This window comes from Temnothorax nylanderi, unplaced genomic scaffold (assembly GCF_030848795.1).
Source record: "Temnothorax nylanderi isolate EJ_2023f unplaced genomic scaffold, tnyl_v1.0 TNYL_tig0433_pilon, whole genome shotgun sequence".
Lineage (NCBI taxonomy): Eukaryota > Metazoa > Arthropoda > Insecta > Hymenoptera > Formicidae > Temnothorax > Temnothorax nylanderi.
In genome coordinates this window covers 85,102-108,657 of record NW_027249495.1, presented here as the reverse complement: position 1 = coordinate 108,657, position 23,556 = coordinate 85,102, and the positions used below count along the sequence as shown (strand labels likewise).

Genomic DNA, 23,556 nt, shown 5'->3' with positions numbered 1-23,556 from the left:
GACAGATGTCGCCGGCCGCGCGGTCGCCGCGCGGAATCGGGTATCGGGTGTGGAAAGTGCAAGCGGTTGAGCGCGCGGGGGAACTGGGGAGGTCGGAGGTGTCCTGGTGTTCGCCGTGAGGAAACGGTATAAGACGACGGGTGGGCAATTTCCGCGCGGCATAGCGCGGCTTGTCTTCGTGGTGTGTGCGGGCACATGATCGAGCGCGACGTCGGCGCGTCTTAGACACGCACACACAATATATATACATACATATAGAGGGAAAGAGAGGCGGCTCGCTCGCGTGGGACCCGGAAGGAGCGTGCAAGCGGTCCGCGGTCACTCCGGTGGGATTATATTGAAAGAGATCGAGAGCGAGAGCGTGAGTCACGCGACGACGTCGGCGACGGCAGGACGACGGGAGTGTACACTATCTCTCGTCCCGTCTCCGCTCCTTCCCGTTTGTTTATCTATCGATTTCGCTCGTGTATCAGAAATCGCCGGTAGCCACCCGGTGGCTCATCGCTCCAATAGGAAGTGGCCTTGCCCAACCTCGCCTCACGTCGGGAGACACGCGCCGGCTCGGCGACGCGTACCGAGAGGGCCTCCCTTTTGACGTTTGACAGCTCCGTGCCTCCTTTTGGGGCCGTTCGCCCGGAGATCCGTGCCACGGACGGTGACGCGACGGCGCCTCCGAACGTTTCCTCGCCTAGAACGACTTGGGGAAAATTGGCGAAAGGTGTAACGCCAGTCTAGGTACGTAACCGCCCACCTGCCTGTGTGCGTGCGCGCGCGCGGAACGCTGTGGCCGCACGAACGTGGCCGCCGCCGCCACGCCGGTACGTGTGTGTGGGTTGAATGAAACGAATTGGGCACCTCCTCGTGCCCGCGTCCGCGCGCGCGCGCGCGCGTGCCCGCGCCCGTGTGTGTACGTGGATCGGAAATCATTCAGAAAGCGCGCTCCAGACGGCACGACCTGGATGGAGAATACACGCGTTGCGCGCTAATACCTCGGATACACCTTGCCGCGCCGCGGCTAAGTGTATGTATTTAGCACCGCGCTCGACGAGCGCGCGTCCTTGCGTTCCACAGGCGAGAGTCGTGTTTTCGTGAGAGGCGTCGAAGATTTCACGCGACACGACACACGTGCGTTAACCAAACGCTGATCCCTAGTCGAACAAGTTATTCCGCGAAAGAGGCAATAAACCCGCCGGCGGCGTTTATGTAGGATGGAATCATCGCTTGTTATGCTCTCACCTCATCGTTCGAAAGGACCAGCTTCTTAAGAAGCGAATACCTGCCGAAAGTAGTATTCATTTGCCGAGTTTGTGACCTTCGTCTTCGTAGAGTCGTTAGAATCGGTCGAAGCTCATTTTAGCATTGACGTGCGTTTGACGTCTTAATTAAAAAGCTGAATATTCATTTACCGTTACGCAATATCGGCAATATTGTTATTAGGTATACCAAAGTCCAGTAAACGGCTCTTTTCTCTGAATATTCATGTCGCTTGTACATACACATGATGTACTGTTCGTATCGCTTGCGGAGAGATAATGTTATTTCTATTGGTTTCTCCAGTGTCCAATTTTCGTCTTCAGCGCGCGAAATATCGTTAACTCCGCGCGTTTCGCGTACCTAAACAATTTTCCCCTGCGTCTGCATTCGTCAAAACGCTGCGCTTTCAACTTCGTCTATCAACTCTGAAGGAGGAATAACGACGCAATTTTTTTTTTTTTTTTTTTTTTAAATTGATGCTTCACGTGACTCGCATCATCCCGTCTCGTTTTTCCGGCGTAATTTCAACGATCACGGGCACAATTTGCGAATCAATCAGCCCGCGGTGCCTTTTCCGACGTCGCCGACGAGTTCGAAAAATATCGTCCTACCCCGGATGCGGGAACGCTTCGCGCCGTCGGCGTCGTCCGCGGCGGTAAAACACGCGCGCGAGGCATGGCATCGCGTGATCCCGCGCGAGCGGATCTCTCTCGCGAGGCTGTCGCGTCGCGTGTCGCGTCGTAAAACGGCGTTCCCGGCCTCCTCCGGGAGAGCATCGATCGCGTGCATCGCGTGAGCGCGGCGTGAGATCGAGGGTCGAACTCGGATTGGCGCGCTCGTGTCTCACGCGTGCGCGGCGCGGCTGCGCGGCTCTCGGAGGATCGCGCTCCTTTTTTCAAGTCGGTGCCTCGGTGCTCGGTGCGCGGTGCACGCACTCGAGATTGCGCTCCACAGAGCCAGCAGGCTCTCAAGCTGGATCGTAAGATCCCTCCCGGCCAATGAGATCGCCCGAAATCTCCGAGATAACGCTTTAATTAACTTGATCCCCTACTCGAAATTGAGAGGTACAGTTAAATCGGACTGTGTACCGACCCATGGTCCGATCGGCCGACTCGATATTATCGCGAGTCAGGTCTCAAAATCCAAATGTCCAAAATGCAGCCTCGAGATCGCGTGCTCGAGATAGCCTTAAGCACCGATCTTGCGAGCCCGTTCGGTCGTCTCATTGGCCGGACGAAGTCCCGATCTTATCGGGCGATTTTAAATATAAGATCGGATATTGCTCCTCGCGTGGACAGACCTGAATGAGCCCCCGAGAGAGCGAGACGGTCCTCGAGTTTCGCAATATCGAAATTAACAAGTATAAACATTGACACGCGTAAATAGCACCTTTCGGAATTTAACCTTCGTCGTAAGCCTGTCTCTCGCTTGAATTTTTATTTAAAAAAAAGAGAGAGAGAGAGAGAGAGAGACCTCGCGAAAGCGATGTTTACATTCTTTCCTGCCGGCGTTGAGACCCCTCCGGATTACACGCTGTAACTTCGTGAAGTCTCGACCTGAGCCAAGTCGACATCCCCGATTTATTTATCCGTTGCCTGTTGCAGAATTGCCGTGCGAGACGTCGATCTGTTAAAAAAAAAACACCGAGGATGAACAAGGTGGATTACATGGAGGTGACCCTCCCGAATTATTCCTACATTTTTAACTTCGAGGAAACGTTCAGCCACCACGAGACCAAGCAATGGATGGTGAAGAACTGGACGAACGGCTTCTATTACTGCGGCTTGTACATGATCCTAATATTCGGCGGGCAGCACTACATGGCCAGCAGGCCCAGATTCGAACTCAGGGGAATACTGTGTCTTTGGAACACGCTATTGGCTACCTTTTCTATCATCGGCTTCACCAGAACGGCGCCCGAATTGATACACGTCCTCAAGCATCACGGGCTGCACCACAGCATTTGCATACCGAGGTCAGTTTTTGTTTCATCGAAATCGATAAACAATTGAGCCTCACGTTTCCCGAAACCTTTTATAAACACATTCGTGGCGACAGCTTCGAATAATTACTGTTTATCGCCAGAATTAATAATCACTGCCAATTTCGCGTGTCGACAAGTGTTTATTTTTACATTTATAGCTGAATGAAAGAATGGATATACTTGATATCTTGTAACCTTTTATCTTGAAGAATCCGTTTGTACAAGCCATAAACCACAACGCACGTTTAATTCGATGTATATAATCATGGCAGAAGCAAAACATGAATATTTATAGATAATATAGATAGTAAAATATTTATAGATAGATTCGTGTTTTGCAATGCGTATATATTTGACATTTGTACTAGTTGCTGTTTGTACGATTTTATAGATCATTTGATTTTTTTACGGCGACGAATTTCCATAAGAAGCTTAAGACGATTTCCATAGGAATCGTTTATTCGATGTTGAAGTCCGTCAGTGCTATAAATACTTCTGCGGTACTTCAAAAATAGTGTTTCAGAAATCCCTGTTCGCGCTTCTTTATGGTAATGTTGAATAATTCTCTGTCTATATTTTGTATTTTTTCGATTATACAGTTAAAAGAATTTATCTCGTCATTTATGTAGCATTCAAAAACAGATTCCTACGTTGTAGAATAGAAATATTAGAAATAATTTAAAATTTAGATGGCATGTTTTGCGACAGAAAGGATATTTATAATTTAAAGTCGAAAATTCTAATACGAAAATAAAATCACAGTAGCTTCAAAATTATAAACAATTAAGATGCTCATTAGATTAAGATAATTATGATCAATATTAATAATTTTCCGAGAGAGATTTTTCATGTGTATGTGCTCATCTTCATAGCTCATTAAGAGTTTCATAATTAAATCTAGTTTTAATTGTTTACGTATAGCTTATGTAATCTGTGGGTCTATTCTGTAACTCTTAACGACAGTTTCGTTATCGTTATACTTGCGTTGCGCATATATTGTGTATAGTAAAAAAGCTGCGCAACGACAATATAACGATAACGAAACTGTTGTTAAGAGTTACAGAATAGGCCCACTGACGAAAGCAAGTAACTCTAATCATAAAGTTAAATGAAAATTATATTTTCTACAATTATAATTTTTATTTGTAAAAAGATCGACGTTGATCTACTTTGATTATATGCACATTACATTACACGTGCGAATATGGTTCTAAATATAAAATACAACAATAAGCAATTATAACAGCAAATATAGAATATCTATGCGATAAAAGATTAGAAGACTGACGTATATTCTATATTTCTATAATATGACAAACCAATAAATGTCGAAATTTTTTAACGAATAAAATAGGAATAAAATTTGATGCCATTTTTAAAAATAGATCCACTTATTTGTATTAACAGAGAAATGAGAAAAATACTGAACTGGAAAAATACAACTTCAAGAGAAAGTTAAGCAAATTGATACCTTGACATAGATAACTAATTGTGTATATATTATTTACATATTGTTTGGATAAATATTCACTTTATCGTTACGATCTAACTTGCAAGTTGTTTCACAAAGAACACGATTTATCTGTGCTTTTCTTTTATCTATATGCTTTTTCTTATAACTTTTCATGTGTAATCTACTCTACAATTCATTATCAGATATCGTAAATTCATATATGTTACAATTATATTATCTGATTTCAATTTGTACTTTAAAATGTCTGTCTTTACGAAACCATTAAAAAATTTATGATTTCGTAAAGACGGATAATTTAAAGTGCAAATTGAAATCAGATAATATAATTGTAACATTTAAATTTACGATACCTGATAATGGATTGTATAGTAGATTACACACGAAAAGTTTTAAGACAAAGCATAGGTAAAAGAAAAGCACAGATGAATTGTGTTCTTTGTGAAACAACTTGCAAGTTAGATCATAACGATAAAGTAAATATTTATCCAAACAATATGTAAATAATATATACACAAGTTATCTATGTGTGTATGTATATATGGAGGGGTTAAAGCCATAGTGGTGTAAGTCAATTTTTTTGACCACTTTTTTTTTCTTCTTTTTTCAACATATCTGCATGTGTAGACTGCATCTATGAACTTAACTCGATAGGTTAAAAAAAGTGACTTACACCACTATGGCTTTAACCCCTCCATATATATGTCTTCAATTTGGTTTTTAAATTTCTTCTACTCGTTTCTTGTATTATAGTCGACTTATTTAGCATAAATTTGCATGAATTTCATGTGAAATGGAGAAAATAAACTTTGATAGTTTCTTAGAACAGGAAATAATGACACTGACTAAATAATCGTACAGTTGAATGACTACGACTTGAGATTTTCTTGTAAATTCCTGTAAGATGTTTGTGACACACAATTGAAAATATATTCTACAAGAAAATCATCAATTTGGTTGCAGTTTTATCGAGCAGGATTGCGTGTCGGGCTTCTGGACGTGGATGTTCGTGCTGTCGAAACTACCCGAGCTCGGCGACACGATCTTCATCGTGCTGCGTAAACAGCCGCTGATCTTCCTGCACTGGTATCACCACATTACCGTCTTATTGTACTCCTGGTTCTCGTATTCGGAGTACACCGCGTCCGCGCGATGGTACGTCGTAATGAATTACTGCGTCCACTCGATTATGTACACCTACTACGCTCTCAAAGCGATGCGGTACAGGCCACCTAAAGCGATCTCTATGGTGATCACTACGCTACAGCTTGCCCAGATGGTGATCGGTTGCCTTATCAACATATCCGCGTATCAGTATCTGGAGAGCGGTAACGTGGACTGCAACATCACCCGCATGAATATCCATTTTAGCTTCGCGATGTACTTGAGCTATTTTGTCCTATTCGCGCAATTCTTCCATAAGGCGTACGTGGCTGGAAAGAAGACCGATAAGAAGCACTTTGCCAATAGCGCACCTGGTCACATCGGCTATAACGACAAGCTCAAAGCCAATTAAGGCGGTACTCGGCACACTAGGGCGCCTGGGCGCCCTTTTCTCTATCTCTTTCCCCCAACTCTCTTTTTCTATTTTCCTCCATCCTTCTTTTTCTCTGTTTCTTTCTCACGCCGCTGGTCGACGTAGCCATACATCCAGGATCTATTTATGATAGGAAATATTAGGGTTTAACGGCTTCTAGGATTCACGTGTTCAGTGGATACTATCGCTAAACTTGAAGTTTTATGGACTATAATGCGATTTTTTTAATTATTGTTTGCATTTTCTTTTTCTACTTCAAAATTATTTAGTTAAATAATTATACATTAAGATATTAATTGAAGTAATGTTGACATGTATGTTTTATTTAACTCACTTACTGTAAATATAATACTGTAATTTCGAATATATGTATATTTTTTCTTTTTTCTTTTTTTGAAACGTGATCTTTGGCACGAGCATTTTACGCTAATTTCGTTAATAATAAATACGCAATCGTTATTTATTTTTGCGATATCTTTTTAAGATGGGAGATACTAGTTTCAGGCCTTCAGAAACGTATGGACCCATATAGACACGTAGACTATATTGGAGTCTACATTCTAAGATATGAAATTGTTATGTTCATTAGGTGTTGAAATGTAAAGTTATATATATATATATATAGCCTAAAGTATGTGGCACACAGGATAACTCTAAATTTTTAGGATTTGTAAATATGTCTGAGACAAGGATTTAGATTAAATAGCGTTCGTATATCTAGGATTTTGTATCATCCTAGGAACCATCGAATTTTAAGTCCACGAATCCTAGGAATCATATTTCTTAAACTCTTTTTAGATTCTAGGAGCCGTATGTCCTAAAAAGTTATAGATCTTGGGTGCCGTTGTTTCTCAGGATCCTTATATCCTAGGACTCGTAAGACAGGGTCTGCGGAGCACAGAATCTGTCAAATTCTCGAGCCCATAGATTCTAAGGCATATTTAAGATACGTACTTCTCAGGATTCTTATAAGATCCTAAGATCTACCTATAGGATTCGTGAAACAATGAATTGATAAATTTTCGAGTCTACAACACCTAGGATTCATATTTCATTGGATCTTTAGGTCCTACGGTCTGTCGATCCTAGGGTAGGTTTTTTTCGAGGGTCCTTAGGTCGTAGGATACATAGATTCTAATCAAGGATCCATAGCCAATTAGCGTCCACCTGTGCGCGGACGGTATCCTAAGGAGGAGATTCGCTTAGGGGGGGCGGGCAAGAAAGCACATAGCGATTCTCCTCTTTTAATTTTTTTATATGTAATTAATAAAGAGCTACTTTTGCATATGAAAGAAACGTGTGCGAGTGTGTGCGCGTTTCTCAGGTCCGAGCGGCTGTTGCACAATTGTTATTATGATTTTTTTGTTACTATCTATATCTCTCTTTTGCAATTGGAGATATATATATATACACATATATATATATGCTGGGTATTATTTAATAATAATTTATAAGACCAAACACGTACATGTGTAAATAATAATTCTTTATAAATCCCACATGACACCATGATTCTAGATCTTACTTTCCATTATCCTATCTTGAAATCGCTTCAATTACGAGTCCTGTAAACGCAATAAGCGAAAAATCCACATAATTTTTTATAATTTAATCAAATTTCAATTTTAAAAGAAGATTAAATGTCGTTGTAAGCAACGTTATCTTATAATCCATAGATTCGTTATTGGGAGAATTTTTTACCGTTATATTCATTTCTTCATCGCCTATATAATGAAAATATATAGCTTGTCAAAGTAAAAATCGCGACCTAAATAATGCGTAGAGAAATGTGCTGAGAAACATGCTCAGTGCTATCGCGTTCGACAGGGCATAAAGAATTAAGGACGTACCCGGCGAACAGTCCTTAATAGTCGTACGAACAATCTATTTTTTAAAATAATTTATAAATTTGTAGAAAATGAAATAAATGTTTTAGACATCAAATTTTAATCGCATTAAAAATCGCATACCATCGTTGAAAAGTTTAAGAACAGTCTTGCACAAGTAGTTGTGGATATTGATCCACAGTTCTAATATACATCTTGAGAAAGAAGTTGTAGCAATTTTTTCTTTTTATAACAAAGATTATGAATATCGCATATCGTAACAGTACATGTACATTTTTACATTTATAAAAGTACTTAAGCATCTTGAAAAAAGGGTTTTTCTTTTCATAAATTAGAGATTCTACAATTATGCGTGTAAACATTCTCTTATCTCTTGTAATTTAACGTATATATTTAATTATAATTGTTCATCAATAAGTTGTCAACTAGTCGCGAGAAAATAATTCAAATAATCGTTTACGTATTTATTATGCGAATATTAAAACCGACTTTACACTTAATGAATTTCGATGACGTACAACGACGGATATTGGCATCCGAACGAAATAATGCAAATGTTATTTTATGTTAATGAATACAAGTCTACGATAATAATATATACTGTACACTTTTCTACGCATCACTGTTTAATATTACATTGTCGCCTCTTATGCAATCCTCTATATTCCAAGACCACCTTTGTACCTTTCATCATTTTTCGCGCAAGTGTATGTCAAGTTTCACGTTCCTTTAACGTGATCTATCTCGCATTGATAGCGAGCTCATGTAATCAATTTCTTTTGTACGATATGCCATGCTTAAAAACTCGTCAAATATTTTTGTCAACAGAACGTGCAATCTGTTGTATACGTGACTTTAATAAAACAAGCTTGTCTACATATTTATCTCATCGTCAGAAAAAAACTACGATAATATCATATATACATTCTAAGTCCTTGATTTTTGTCTAATTTATCACGTGCCATGAATCTGATGGATGATGAATCTGAAATGATATATATCTTCAATGAAAGGCAGAAAAGGTCAATAATGTAAAAGGACAAATGTAAAATTGCAGATTGAATATTTTGCAAAGACTGGAATTAAAATATCTTAAGGTCAATTTTCAATCGGTCAAGTCACGAAGAATCGAGCATTTCAAAATTTGACACATACATATATATACGCGCGCGCGCACACACACACACACACACACACACACTCTCTCTCTCTCTTTTTCTCTCTAACACAATTTCAAGATGATAAAGAAAAGATTTGGCTTGAATGAATCATTGAGTATCGTGCGCCATTATTCTACGAAATGAGAAGGAAACGACGCTTCGTAATTTTTATTAAATATAAATCTAAGTACAACAAATATACAAAATCTTCCACAAGTTAACTTCCAACAATCACTTTGATACAAAGGTCCACAAGACTTTGACTTGTTACTACTTATGCATGCAGTAAACCCGTGCGTGACCCAGTCGTACGATTCTCAGCTGATTACGCGAATCGTATGTTATTAAGTCAACAATGACCAGCTCTGATATCACACACAGATATCATGCAATATTTATTCCTGCAAAAAAGTCACAAATGAAATCATTACGTCACTCAGTAATCTGCCTAAAATGACTCGTTATTTTTTAAATGTAATTACCATTGCAAAAATATTTTAAGGAAAAAAACCGTGTTCTAAATAATTCTATTCGAATTTCTGCTAAATATTTTCTGTTAAATCATTTAATGATTTAATTCTCAATATTCTGAGAAGGGAAAAAAGATTGAAAATTTACAGAGGCTTGAGAAGTTTTTCTATATCTTTGTATACCCTTGTATATCAATCCCAAATATTTCTATTCTGGCATTTTAAACATTTTAAACTTTTAGAAAGATCAAAATGTCTGAATATTTTATAATCGGGTCAATTATACCTCTTTGTTTCGTCCCCAATCTTCAGAAATATATGTCAACAAATCTGTCAAGCCCTCGAACTCCGTCCTGCTTTGGGGCGGATTATTTTTAGGTATTTTTGGTAGCACGGAACCCATCTTGAGTTTGAATTCCTCTGCATTAGTGGCTCCAGAGATCTTCCAGATTCCATAAAAAAATAAGCCACAGCCTGTGATAGCGTAAAATGTGCCCCAGCCAAGGGCTCTTATAGCTAATGAAGCTCCAGTTTCACGTACTCCTTTTATACCGGATATTCCATCTCCAAAATGTGTTGGATCTTGTTTCCTGGTTGCCGCCACTGCCCTGGCAAATCCAGCAAGAGCAGAAATACCTGCGACGGTGCTTAGAAACACTGCAGCTACAAAAATAACAATAATTTTATTGAAGGGGCATTAATGTTGAATAAATATCAATAGAAAAATTTGAAAAAAAAAACTTGGTTGAATATTAATTAAAAACAATTATATATTGCCCGAATGATGGGAAATTGCTATGCGATAATTATCAAATAAAAGAGTTGAAATATTAAATTTCACACGTACTATGTTTACGCGAGCGTTATTTCTGCAGTAACTTACGACAATTCATCACTCATTTACGCGGAGGAATTGTCGTAAGTTCAGAAGTAATGCTCGCGTAAACAAAAACAGTCGTGAAAGGCATCGTTCGTAATCAAAATATTTTGCTACGGCATCTCGAAATGGTTTCTCGAGGTTTCTCATTCATATTAAATGTAAAATGTGTTGCACGAAGGGTGAGGCAATTTAGCAAAGTGAAATTAATAAGCCAACTAAATTGATAAGCCATAAACAACTGATAGCTCATGTGTTTGTGCAGTCAAGCAGCAGAAAATCACCCTGATCCATCACAAAAGTGAGGTTAGCTTGCGGCGAGCAACGTATACGCGAATGTTCCTCGATACTTTTCTTGAATAAAATATACCATAAATTTTCTCCCGTCGTTTCGCAGATTTCGTTATGGACGTTTCTACAGTGTCATTTGATTCCGCCATCGCGTTACAGGAGAAGGAGAACTAGCCGATGGTGTCCGCCATTTTTAAAGCTCCAAACTCGTGTCTGTAAAGTTAGCTTCATGATGAGACAGCGACATTTGTCCATGGATCGATATACAAAGATTTCTCTGTCAGTAACTTCGTGCGCGGTTGAACTGCCTTCGGTCGGTAAAGCAGTCCACGATCTTGCCGACATCAGTTATTTTGCGAATCGAGATCTGGGTTTAAAAATCCCGATAATTCGCTATGTGGTGTCACGTCATGTGTCCACGTTAGAGCGAGAAAAGCAAGTGAAAACAACGCGGCAACGATATTTTCATTTTGCGCATGTGCCATTGGAATAATAAGGGCGACTGACTCAGTAACAATGATCTTTAGAAAATAGAAGTCGATTGTACGTCAAAATAGAGCGAGAGATATTTTTTTACAAGATCCGCGAGGGAAGTGCGGTATCAGGAGCGAATCGACCGTGAGTTTGGCGAATTCTCGACGCGCACTTGCCTGTGATGGAGATGGAAGGTAATCACCCTGTCTCACTCGCGTTCCATTCCACCCCTCTTCTCGCCGGGCTGTCTATTTTCGAAAGGGCGAAGATCTCTCGAGATGTATGTTACAGGCGAGGCGAAGCACAATATTGACAAGCTCGTTGACGACTTGAAGAAGTGCGTCGTGAGACTTGAGGCCTCGCAAGAGGAATGTCCCAATGTTGCTCGGATATTGGATTCCGTGGTGAACGTTAGCAAAACGTCGATTGGAGGTATAAGGATGAATAAGCTGCAATAAAGTTACTGCTGTAGTGCTGTGACTAAGGCTGCGGTCCATTTGATGCTACAAATGCTTCGAAGCATTCTTCTTCTCCTTTCTTTCAATGAAGAAAGAAGAAGAAAAAGAACGCTTCGAAGCACTTGTAACATCAAATGGACCGCAGCCTTAGTGTTACACAGCACAAAATTGTTATCAACTTAGCGACGCGTGATTTCAGAGACCACCGAATTAGTCATTGACGAAGTCTTCCTGACACTGCTTGGGCACAAATCAAAACAGATTATAGCGAAGACTGCAAAGGCTATTGCGGAGATTGCAAAGACTGATCGTGGAAGAGAGAAATGTACCAGTCTTGAGTTGATACGGGCATTGATTAATTTGCTAAAGGAAGAAGATGTAGACATATTGACGCAGACCTCCAGAGCTCTAGGAAACATCTGCTATGAGAATGGTTGTTGCAATAGCTATATTTATACGAGAAAATCTGTCTTACATGGTTATCTGTTATTTCTAAATAATAGCCATCAAGTTTTAGTAGTTTTCTTTGATGTATTTTTAAGTGGATATTTATATTGAGTTCTCTCAATGTAGTTCATAAATATGCATGTTTCATTATTGAAAAGTTAGTGATAAATATTTGTGTTGCAGAGATCGGTAAAAATCTGGTAAGAGAGCAGGATGGCTTGAAACTGATCCTAGCGCTATTAAAGAAAGGAATTGCCTTAAAAAACGTCGAAGGCGCCAGCTTTCTGCGGAATGTAGCTGCTGGATTCTTGTTGAACTTTTTGGTGGATCAGGATATGTTGTACAAGAAGGTAAATTTTTTGAAAATACATTTTATACATTGTAATTGACAATAAATAGTGATATTGCAAAATGGAAAGCGACGGTAAGCGATAATTTTATTAAGATATACTTCACCAGGCACTCGAGGAGGACATGGTACCAATTATTTGCAGCGTTTTGGAAGAAGATGGAATTAGCGGTGGCGAAGCGGCGATGCACGTGTTACTCACTCTAGGGATATTGAACGACGAGAATATTATATTTCTCGACGAGAGATTGACGAGAGTTCTGGTTGACATACTAGCCAATGACACTTCTTCTGAGCTGTCTGAGATGTGCTTGGAGCTCTTGCACGGCCAAGCGGAAGACGGTAAACTAATAAATTAATAATTAAAATTAGATTAATGTAAATTGTGCAAATTGAATTAGGGGATTACAGTGATTAAATATTTCAGTATAATTAGACTTAAGTAAATTCACAAAATTGGATTTAAGTATGCAATTTATTTAAATTAAAGAGCAACAGCTTTAATATCGTAATTTTACTCCTAGAAAATGCAAAACTATTGTTAGCTAAGTCAGGAGTGTGTGAATTGCTCCTGAAACTATTGGAGAAACATGGCCCCCAATGCAACGATGAGGAAACTCGGTCAATTCTTAAAGTTGCCTGTAACTTAATCGTTTTGATTTTAACTGGAGGTGAGTCCTAGGAAAAATTCAAATGCAAACTTTATCAGCTGTAACAAACATACAACTTTTTTCTTAGATGACAGCATGAATTTTCTCTACGACGATAGCAAGGGTCCTGTGTACAAGAAACTAGTAGAATGGCTGGAGAGCGTTGACGAAGACTTGCAGATCACCGCCGTTTTGGCAATGGGCAATGTCGCGCGGACCGACACACATTGCAAGCGCATGGTCGAGCAGGGCATTCATCGGAAGCTGTTAAAAATTCTTGAAAAAAACGGCACCAAATCAGGCGATATTAGATGCCAGCATGCCTTGCTCAGCGCTTTACGTAATCTCGTTATACCCGCGGACAACAAATCACCGATTCTTGCCGACGGTCTGATCGACGTTCTCTATCCAATGCTGGAGATTCCTACCTTCCCCGTCGTTTTCAAATTACTGGGAACGCTTAGGATAGTCATAGACGGTCAAAGTAAGAGGTCGTAAGCTTCTTTTGAGAATTAAAGCGATATTTAACTTGACTCAGAATGAGTAACGTAATAATTAAGGCTGAATTATTTGCTTCAGGGGAAGCCGCGATCTCTTTAGGACGAAGAGAGGACTTGATTAAGCGGGCAGTTGAGTGGTGCAGTACCGAAGATCATCCTGGTGTCCAAGGCGAAGCCAATCGATTAATCGCCTGGCTAATAAACAACAGCAGGTTCGTTCTCAAAGGCTTACTGGCAAAAGGCTTGGTTCCAAAACTTTATACATACTTTTTAGGGACAAGCAAATTGGTCTGTCAATTATCAAGTACGGTGCGGTGCAGCACCTAGTTGGCATGCTTCTAGCGCAACACGTGCTAATGCAAAACGAAGCGATTCTGGGTCTTACGATACTGACGAGAATCTGCCCGGCGGAATCCGAGGAGTTACTGATCAAAGCGGGCTTTGGACGTAACATGTGCGAGTTCTTCGCGCGCGAAAATCTCGAAGTGCACATCGTACTGAACGCGTTGTCGCTATTGGACAGTGTTCTACAATCAGGTATCTTAAAGATCCATCCTGAGAGAATGAGTATCATTACTCGATATTCGATCGACTGACAATTTTACGCGCCGTTTGTTTTAGACCGATTGAAGGAGCATCTGAAGAGCTGCGGATTGGCCAACGCGTGCAAGATCTTGCAACTGCACATAAATGAGAATTCCGCCACGGAACTGCAGGCCCGGGTTACCAATTTGCGAGCGGCGCTGGGCACCGCCTTGGGAACCAACTGCGACTAGAGACGACGACGACGATGACAATGACCAACTCGGAACCTTACGCGTTCATACGCGCTGCCATTCTCTTACCGTTGTATCTTCCATCTCATTCCAAAGAACCATACAGACTTCTTCAATGACCAAATCGTCCCAACTTGATCCACAGATTGCAAAACATATTTTATTTATCGAGAAATATATATATTCTATTGATGTACGTATTCTATCGATGCTGTTGCGATTGATTCTCCTGCTGAAAGATCTTCGCGAAAGCGTTTCGAGAATTAAGCGAGCAGTTGCTTCTGTATTTGCGAAGGACATACGTTCCTTCTACATTTTGTAATGTTTACATCATTTAAAAATATTGCTGATGCGATTGCTCGAGAACTATGCGTGCATGAGCACAAAAATAAGGATAACGTTGATCAAACTCCGATTAACTCAGTGATTAACTTACCAAGTGATACCTGTGTTATTTTATTAACAGAGAATTATCAATTTTTTGTTTTTGATATACTAAAAAGGAATTAGATCAGGGAGGATAAATAAGAAATTTTGTTTTAAGCGATTCTATCGGTATAGAATTAATTGCTGATAAAGTGATTACATTAATCAGAGTTTGGTCGCCACTTAGTGATTATCAAACGGCAGAAATGCTCGAAGCAAAATTTTTAATTAAGATAATTCGCTGCGTTAACAAAACAAGTAGATCGCTTGACAAGTTAACCGCCGTTTAAGCTAATCGGAGTTTAATCGAGGTCGTTCGGTATATAACAGGTGAACCCTGGCCGGCCTCGCGGCTCGCAAATCGCAATGCCATCTGGTACCGTCACGTGCCACAGTCCATGGCGCAGCGGTCGCGCGAGCTGCCACGTAATGTTGTGCGTGTGCCGTTCGTTCCTTCGTTCGTGAATCGCTGCTATTAATTTACATCCTGTGGTGCTGCGTGGAGGCGAACGGCAACGAGGGCGATGCGCGAGCCTGCGTCTATCCGTTTCTAACTTTCGGCGATTCACGTCATCACGAACATATGATCCATGATCACGAAGACTACGCAGGTAGGGGCGTTCGAGGGTACCAGCCTGTCTTCTGCATTTTAACCTTTCACACGCTGACAATGCGCTTTGGCTGTCCTAAACGTCAACCTGATCTATATATCTCTCCTCATAGATTATTAACACGGTAATCGCCCTGCAACGAGGTCCCAGGCGATGCTGGTCCTTTCGCACCGATCTGTCTAACTTTTGACAGTCTTTTGGAACCTCTTGCAGTCTCTATGATATCTTTAGCTGAGCCTGGGAGCTGTGCTACCTAGACCTATAATTTGCCAGAATTATATATGTTCTTGTTGTTGCCTGGGGCAATTTCACAATTAACTGAATTCTTTTTGTGTTGTTTGTTGAACTACAGTAGCAATTAAAATGGAAGCTAAGCATCTGATTGTTACCACGTCCTTATTATGTACCCTGTATCTCGAATATTAACATTGGTGGACTTTCTCCAGATAACCTAGAGTTAGATGTTTGATATATTTGATATATGTAGAAATTTATGTCTTTAAAAGCGTGTTATACTTTCCTAAATAAAAATAAATTTAATGTGTTTTGTTTCAGTGATTGTTAAAGTAACAAAATGTCACAGTCAAGCGGTTACCAGTATCCACTGTACGCAGAGTCCAACAATCCCTTGAAGAACGAACCACCTCCCATAGTAAATGGTCAAAATCCTGCATCTCAGCAGAATGGAATGCAGTCTTCTCAGTTCAATTTAACCGGCAAGTTTTTGCTAGGAGTGTACGGAGAATTTTTAATTCTAAAATAAAATATATCTATATTGTTACAATTTTGCTTTTATAAGAAGCTCCTTTATTAGGGCAATGACTCCTGAAGGCAGTGGCATTGCTCTTGCACATATATGATGTGGCAACACGTTTTACACGATAAGAATCAAATTAATATAATCAATCCTCTTATTCCTTTTTTATCCTTTCAATTTCTTACATTTCTAAAAATAAAACGAATAGTAGCTAACATAAGAAAATCATGTAAACTTTATATTTTGTGCTATAAAAAGGGGATAATAAATTTTTAAGTTTCTGTGACTTTTTAAAGTGCTAGAAGTCTTTAAATGTGAATCAGTGAATCAAATTTCAAAATTATTGAAGATAATGTGATCTTGTCTGAAAAGTGTACTGTTATAATTGTAACGATTAAAATGTGTTTTTAGGTACGTCGTCGTCGCAGTCGTCGCGTGACCCGTCCAGGGAGACCTCCAGAGATCCGTCACCAACTCAATATCTTCACAACCAATATCGGCCTCAGTTGCCACGACCGCCAATGCCACCAATAAACGGACCTCAAAACTCCAATATGTTACCTCCACCACCTAGAACGTCACAACCATATAGTCCTGCAAATCTATATAGTGCCCATAACCAGTATGTCGCTAGTACTCGTCAGAACATTGCAGTCAGTACACCTTCGACTGCTTTTGTGTCTCAACCTAGCCAAGAAATTCATCGACCCATGATTCCTTCGAATCAGATGCCTCCAGTAGCAAAAAATCTGACTCCAGTGTCCGCGCCATCAATGTTTGCGGATACTGTTAAACCAGAGCCGGCTAAAATGAACCAAAGTTATCAATGGGCGACTAATCCTCCACCTACCAACATTCCGCAGGGTACTATGGGCGTTCCTGGAATGTCCAGTAGCATCGATAAGACTAGTCAAGTCTCAACAGATCAAACTGCGGAGAGTCAGACGTCCTTTGCTAGAGTAAATAAGATCTTGACATACGATCAAGGGCATCCTACCCCTCCACCCGCATCCAACGCTAATCTACCTCCTTCGAACATTACTCAACATTTAAATCAAAACAGTTATGTACAGCAAGAACCAATGAGCTCCAGTACACAACCTCCAAGGACTCAGAACGTCCAAGCACAATCGACAATTAGTCCTTCCGAAAGCTTAAGTAGTTCACAACTCAGATATGGAACTCAACAGAATATATCCAATGCATCGTCAATGCCAAATTCTAGCACACAGAATTTATTCTATAGTGCACAAGGCCATAATATAGGTCCACGAAATCCTCAAGATTATAGCACTCAACCTTTGAAACCTCAAAATTTACTTACTGGTTATATGGATCCTACGGGACTGGGAAGTATTCCTCAAGGTCAGAATGTACATCAAAATTTAACTGGCCAGAGGAGATATCCGCAACAAGACACTGCCAATACCGCGATGCTACCGCCTTCAGGAGGTAATCAGTTACATGGTGTAAGATTACCTCCATCAGGAGTACCTCCTCTTCCGGGACAGCAAACGGTAATGGATGTAACGTTTGTGTAATAGAGTTAAATTTTATTTAATTAATCTTTTATATTTTCTTCAAAAAGTGACGTGGCGTTTTAATATTTCGATTTATGTTATTTTTAGTATGATCCTCGTTCGCAGTATCCTGGCCCGATGACAAATGTTCCATTAGACTCGTCAAATAGAAGGTATCCTAATATGTACCCTGACCAATTAAATCAATTAAATAATCAGATGAGCAATTTGAACGTCACACAAACTGGCTACAACAAATTATGGGTATTTATTTTTCTTGAAATAGTATATATAATTATATATGCAATTTAAATATGTTACTTTCTTCAATATGTAAATTAATAACATTCTTTATAGGGGGTGGAGTCGATAGACCTCTTACAGTGCCGAAATATACTGCCGCCTGAAAAAGTCGAACCACCAAAGATCAAGTTACATCAGGAAATGTTAGATGCCGTAAATTGTAATCCTGAGTGAGTTTTTTTTCTTACTCCTTTTTTTTATTTAAGATGCGAAGATTAACATCTCTATTACACGAGAATCGACGTATCCAAAATACCAACGCGAATCAAAGATTTGAACAATTTAGAGAACTCTTATTACTAAAACTATTTCATTACATAGAAGTGTCTCACGAAATATGTGGAATAATTACAGGATATTCAGGTGTACATTAACAAAAGTCCCAGAATCAAATTCGCTTCTGCAGAAATCAAGATTGCCATTCGGCGTATTAATACATCCTTTTAAGGATCTAAACGTGAGTGATATACACATAAATAAATTTTTATAATTTTTAATATACAGACATAGAAGAACATGTTGCTGCTATTTCATTTTTTAGAATACCATCTGGAAATAAATTTTAATAAAGTTTTTAATATTTGTCGTAACAGCATTTAGCAGTGATTCAGTGCAATACGATCGTGCGTTGTCGAGCTTGCCGAACATATATCAACCCGTTTGTATATTTCGTCGATTCGAGGAGATGGAAGTGCAACCTCTGTTTCAGATTGAACGAACGTAATGAACATGCTGAATTTTTTCATATCCTATTGCTTAATATTACATGACAAGAGTTAGATATATATTTACGCTTTGTTGCATAGTTCCTGAAGAATTTCATTTCGATCCTGTGACGAAATCTTACGGCGATCCATCGCGACGGCCAGAAGTCAGAACCGGAACGATAGAGTTTATTGCACCAAGCGAATATATGGTTAATAATTTTTTTCTAATTACTGCTTAATATATTGCGCTAAGTAATCGATAAGCTATAAAATCAGGTGGTATAATCACCTATTAATAATTACAAATTGTATGTTTGCGTAAAAAATGAGATACTTGTTTGTAATACCCCAAGAGATTTAGTTTTGATAAATACTGAATGAATTATAGGTCCGTCCACCTCAGCCGGCTGTCTATCTCTTTGTCATGGATGTTTCTCGTCTTGCGGTGGAAAGCGGCTATCTGCAGATCGTTTGTAACATTATTACCGAAGAGCTGTCGCGTCTCCCCGGCGACAGCCGCACTCAAATCGGTTTTCTCGCCGTTGATTCTGCTCTGCACTTCTTCAGCATGCCCGATAACGTCTCGCAGCCACACGAAATGATCATGCTGGATATCGACGACGTGTTTCTGCCGTGTCCAGAAAACCTAATTGTAAATCTAAAGGAACGTGAAGAGCTGATCCGCGACCTTCTTGCTCAGCTTCCCGTCAAGTTTTGCGGCACTCATGATACTAACAGCGCCCTCGGTGCCGGTCTTCAAGCTGCTCTCAAACTCCTTTCCGCTACCGGAGGGCGTGTCACTGTTTTTCAAACGTGCCTGCCTAATATCGGTCCAGGGGCATTGCAGCCGAGAGAAGATCCTAATACCAGAGTGAATAAAGATGTGCCACATCTCAATCCTGCAACGGACTTCTATAAAAGAATTGCTCTGGATTGCAGTGGACAACAAATCGCGATTGATCTGTTCTTATTGAACAGTCAATACAGCGATTTGGCAACTTTATGTAAGTGAATCTATCTTGATTGAATATAGTTGTTTAAAAAATGATAATTTTGTGCTAAAACTGTAATTTTGCGAGAGATTAATTTTTATAATTTATAATTTTTTTGGTATACGTAGTTATATACAGTCTTTTTTCCAAAATATTGATAAACACTCTTGTAACGTTCAATCTTTTATTTATTCGCAGCATGCGTGTCAAAATTTACGGGTGGCTGCATTTACCATCTTCCACTGTTTCGAGCATCCAAGTTACAGAATATTGAAACTTTGGAAAGATTACTACGCCGTTATTTAGCGAGAAAGATTGGTTTTGAGGCGGTGATGCGACTTCGCTGTACCCGCGGTCTCAGCATTCACGCTTTCCATGGCAGCTTCTTCGTTCGATCGACCGATCTGCTCTGCTTGCCAAATATTAATCCGGACGCTGGTTTCGGCATGCAAATCTCTATCGACGAAAATCTGTCCGATACACAGAGCGTATGCTTCCAAGCATCTCTTCTGTACACTTCAAGCAAAGGTAATTATTTCTGTCTTTTTTAGAGTTTCTTCACGTATTTCATATCTTCTATATTTCTATTTAAAGGTGAGCGAAGAATCAGAGTACACACTCTGTGCCTGCCAGTCGTGGCAAGTCTATCGGATGTTATGTATTCTGCAGATCAACAATGCATAGTCGGCTTATTATCAAAAATGGGTAAGTTAAACCTGCGGACTATAAATCCTTATGTACCGCAACGTAAAAGTTTAACAATTAATTATTTGTGTTAATCATAATTAAATGAAATAAAGAGACATTTATTTAAATATCTTCAGCTGTCGATCGATCACTTCAATCATCTTTGTCGGACGCTAGAGATGCATTAATAAACGTCGCTATCGACATCTTATCCGCATACAAACTGGCGCAATCTTCCAGCGGCGGAGGACTTATTGCTCCAGGAAGTTTAAAACTGTTGCCGTTATACATTATCGCACTGTTGAAGAGCGTAAGTTATCAATTTTCAACTATCAAATTAACAAACATCTCACACTTAATTATATTGTACATGCTGTCATTAATATTTTGTATTGAACTTGCAGGTAGCGTTCAGATCTGGCACGAACACGCGTTTGGATGATCGCATATTCGCTATGTTCCAACTGAAAACATTGCCGTTGGCACAGCTGATGCAGGTGGTTTATCCCGATTTGTATCCTGTTCACGTGCTCGACGATCATAACGCGAAGGACATTGACGGCAAAGTGTGTCCACAGCCGCCTCGGCTTAATTTATCTGCCGAGAAACTCGACAGCCGAGGAGTCTTTCTTATGGATGCTGGCGACAGAATCTTCATTTATGTTGGCAAGAACGTCAATCCAGTTTTCTGTTCTAACGTGTTTGGCACTTCGGGGTTCGCGTCTATTCCAGAAGAAATGGTAAGAATATTACTTTTCTCGACTACGTATTCCTAGCCAAAAATCGGCACGCTTACATGTTATAATGTTTAATCCACTGATAAGAATGTAATCTTCTAATCTGTATTGTGATCTAATCTGTGTAATTTGTGTTGCAGTACGAATTACCAGAATTGGACACAGTAGAAAGCGAACGGTTACGAAACTTTGTGTTTAGCCTACAAGAGGAGAAACCATACTACGTAGCTGTACAAGTTGTCAGGTAAGCGAATCGTTTCTGATTAATGAAAATAAATATGTACGTTATCACAAGTTTTAATAGAATTCGTAGAATCATCTCGCGGTGCGCGTATCTGATATCCTACAACGTGATTCATTTTACATGGGAAAAATTATCTTTCAGGGACGATAGCCACTTTAGGACGTTGTTCATCGAGCGATTGATAGAAGATCGATTTGAATCTGCTCTTAGTTACTACGAATTTTTGCAGCATCTCAAGACACAGGTGAAGGAGTGACGAAGTTAAGGAATTCTCGTATGTGAGACCAACTCCTGTGGGAGGTGTTAATCATCGGTTTATGGAACTATTATAAAACAATCGCGCAGTTGAAAAATTGCGCAATCTGTTATAATTCATTAATCGATCATGGGTCATTCGGGATATTTTGGGACATGTCACGTGATTCAAGATCTACTACTTATATGCCATCTACTTATGCAGCAGTGACAGCCTTATCGAAAGACACTGACGCATTTAAACATGATAGATTGTAATTATTAATATTATTATTAATTATTTACCATCGGTAGCCTCAACATATGGACTTGCGTTCTCGTTGCGCGTATCCACTTGGGTTAAGCAATTTCTTTTCGTCCAGTAAATATCTAATTTTTTACGATTTTGTGTTATACCTATGACAATTTTAATCTACGAGATTTATTTGTTCAGTAGGAAAATCTTTTTCACAATAGCGGTAATTCGTTAAATAGCATCAGCATGATGGCCACAGTCGTTTTCCTCTATCCTACAATTGTTGGAATCGAGCGTTTCATTTATTCTAAGATTTTCCTCTCTTAATCTAGTGGCACATATGAGTGGAAATGCCATTGCCCGCTGCCTTTCTCTCGCTTTCTTATCTTTTCATGATTACGTGGTAAATATAAGTAGTGAGAGAGCGACGCAAGAAGAGAGAGAAAATCTTAGTTTAGAGGAAAACAGATTTAAAATAGAGGAAACAGACTATTTTTGATGATGTTTGTATAGAGTATTTCTTTTTTTTTGTAACTACGTTTTCCTATTCCGCATTCTTTTAATCTCTGTATCGAAGTATCGGTATTGTCGCAATACGCAAGTGTTCTTACCTTAAAAAAGAAATACCATCTTCAAAAATATCCTGAAAAATATTAGTTACAAATAATTATATGCAATAGAAAGGAAATTAAATAAGTGCAATTTTGCATTTTCAGTATAAATAATAATAAATGAAGATGCTTGCAGATTGTGGGTGTCGCCAAACAAAGATGTTTCACGGTGATAAGCAATGCGCTCTTGTAATTTAATCACCTGCAGGCAATAAAATACAAACAGGAAGGGGGTAGTAGAAAAACTCATGAAAAATTATATTATCAGTCGCTATGTCATTCCTTAAACGGTGACATGTTGTTAATTCGCATTGTAAAATTGGACTTTGTGATGAGCGAAGTCGTAACGCCAATTTCTCGAACGGTCGACGAACATTGCAATTAAAATATTGTTGCAATTGAATTAATTAAATAACTAATTGTAAAAAAAATATATAGGGGGAAAGACGGAGAACGATTTCCGCGCCAATGTAAAATACGAATCGATCGTCGGGGCGGGCAAAAACTCGCCTATAAAGTACTCTATAACAAAATAAATAATGATGAACAATAGCACTGGCAAGTGTTATATAAGAAATAAACAAATGAATATTGTAAAATAATCGTACTACTCGTACTTTGTCATGCTGCCAAACGGGAGTCTCCGGCGTTATTCTTTTCTCACCATTTTACGATCCGCCGAAGGCAAAAACAGCGTGTGACGATTTAGTCTATTATTTAATAATTATATATATACATACATAATATATATATATATATAATTATACGGGAAATAATTGTACATTTGTTGTTACATCCTTTAATGATCCTCTATACCCGTGTATATCATTCGATTTTTATAAACTATCAACTGTATATTACAAGAATGCCTCGATCTTTAGTCCGCTATCCACTAGCTTCGGATTAACAAAGTCGAAGTTTCCCCG

The 23,556-nt window shown here is 39.5% G+C and overlaps 4 protein-coding genes across 7 annotated transcripts; 3 read left to right on the top strand and 1 right to left on the bottom strand.

Moving 5' to 3' along the window:
* The first annotated feature begins 140 nt into the window (after positions 1-140).
* On the top strand, positions 141-8,712 carry LOC139782677 (very long chain fatty acid elongase 6). 2 transcript variants are annotated; one of them, XM_071721707.1, is made up of 4 exons: positions 141-361; positions 474-735; positions 2,859-3,229; positions 5,673-8,712. In XM_071721707.1, the coding sequence occupies exons 3-4, from the start codon at positions 2,904-2,906 to the stop codon at positions 6,223-6,225; spliced, it is 879 nt and encodes a 292-aa protein (XP_071577808.1). In that variant the 5' UTR covers positions 141-361; positions 474-735; positions 2,859-2,903; the 3' UTR covers positions 6,226-8,712. The 2 variants fall into 2 exon arrangements, with proteins under 2 accessions (XP_071577808.1, XP_071577809.1); XM_071721708.1 differs by lacking the exons at positions 141-361; positions 474-735 and adding an exon at positions 2,469-2,614.
* A 694-nt stretch (positions 8,713-9,406) lies between these two features.
* Positions 9,407-11,126, bottom strand: LOC139782684 (transmembrane protein 242). Of its 3 annotated transcripts, XM_071721724.1 has the most exons (4): positions 10,971-11,126; positions 10,276-10,386; positions 10,010-10,197; positions 9,407-9,654 (listed from the first exon to the last, which is right to left on the bottom strand). In XM_071721724.1, the coding sequence occupies exons 1-4, from the start codon at positions 11,038-11,040 to the stop codon at positions 9,649-9,651; spliced, it is 375 nt and encodes a 124-aa protein (XP_071577825.1). In that variant the 5' UTR covers positions 11,041-11,126; the 3' UTR covers positions 9,407-9,648. The 3 variants fall into 3 exon arrangements, with proteins under 3 accessions (XP_071577825.1, XP_071577823.1, XP_071577824.1); XM_071721722.1 differs by having other exon boundaries at positions 10,010-10,386; XM_071721723.1 differs by having other exon boundaries at positions 10,010-10,386; positions 10,885-11,006.
* A 150-nt stretch (positions 11,127-11,276) lies between these two features.
* Vimar (visceral mesodermal armadillo-repeats) lies at positions 11,277-14,745 on the top strand. Its single transcript, XM_071721684.1, has 10 exons — positions 11,277-11,559; positions 11,657-11,797; positions 12,023-12,256; positions 12,454-12,620; positions 12,730-12,961; positions 13,144-13,290; positions 13,358-13,753; positions 13,849-13,981; positions 14,044-14,306; positions 14,391-14,745. The coding sequence occupies exons 1-10, from the start codon at positions 11,547-11,549 to the stop codon at positions 14,543-14,545; spliced, it is 1,881 nt and encodes a 626-aa protein (XP_071577785.1). The 5' UTR covers positions 11,277-11,546; the 3' UTR covers positions 14,546-14,745.
* Positions 14,746-15,362: 617 nt separating this feature from the next.
* Positions 15,363-23,411, top strand: Sec24ab (Protein transport protein Sec24AB). The gene is made up of 15 exons (XM_071721671.1): positions 15,363-15,582; positions 16,138-16,298; positions 16,751-17,856; positions 17,968-18,123; positions 18,217-18,332; positions 18,517-18,619; positions 18,756-18,882; positions 18,969-19,078; positions 19,258-19,873; positions 20,060-20,389; positions 20,456-20,566; positions 20,686-20,858; positions 20,953-21,288; positions 21,426-21,529; positions 21,671-23,411. Exons 2-15 carry the CDS (start codon positions 16,157-16,159, stop codon positions 21,783-21,785), a joined length of 3,645 nt encoding a protein of 1,214 aa, XP_071577772.1. The 5' UTR covers positions 15,363-15,582; positions 16,138-16,156; the 3' UTR covers positions 21,786-23,411.
* Positions 23,412-23,556: the final 145 nt, after the last annotated feature.

Coding starts and splice junctions, on each gene's coding strand:
- LOC139782677 (XM_071721707.1), top strand. CDS start 2,904: ATGAACAAGGTGGATTACATGGAGGTGACCCTCCCGAATTATTCCTAC. Junction 3,230..5,672: donor CACAGCATTTGCATACCGAG/GTCAGTTTTTGT, acceptor ATTTGGTTGCAG/TTTTATCGAGCAGGATTGCG.
- LOC139782684 (XM_071721722.1), bottom strand. CDS start 11,040: ATGGCGGAATCAAATGACACTGTAGAAACGTCCATAACGAAATCTGCG. Junction 10,387..10,970: donor ACGACGGGAGAAAATTTATG/GTATATTTTATT, acceptor TTATTTTTGTAG/CTGCAGTGTTTCTAAGCACC.
- Vimar (XM_071721684.1), top strand. Junction 12,962..13,143: donor GCACGGCCAAGCGGAAGACG/GTAAACTAATAA, acceptor TTTTACTCCTAG/AAAATGCAAAACTATTGTTA. Junction 13,982..14,043: donor TGGCTAATAAACAACAGCAG/GTTCGTTCTCAA, acceptor CATACTTTTTAG/GGACAAGCAAATTGGTCTGT.
- Sec24ab (XM_071721671.1), top strand. CDS start 16,157: ATGTCACAGTCAAGCGGTTACCAGTATCCACTGTACGCAGAGTCCAAC. Junction 17,857..17,967: donor CTCTTCCGGGACAGCAAACG/GTAATGGATGTA, acceptor TGTTATTTTTAG/TATGATCCTCGTTCGCAGTA. Junction 21,289..21,425: donor CGTCTATTCCAGAAGAAATG/GTAAGAATATTA, acceptor TTTGTGTTGCAG/TACGAATTACCAGAATTGGA.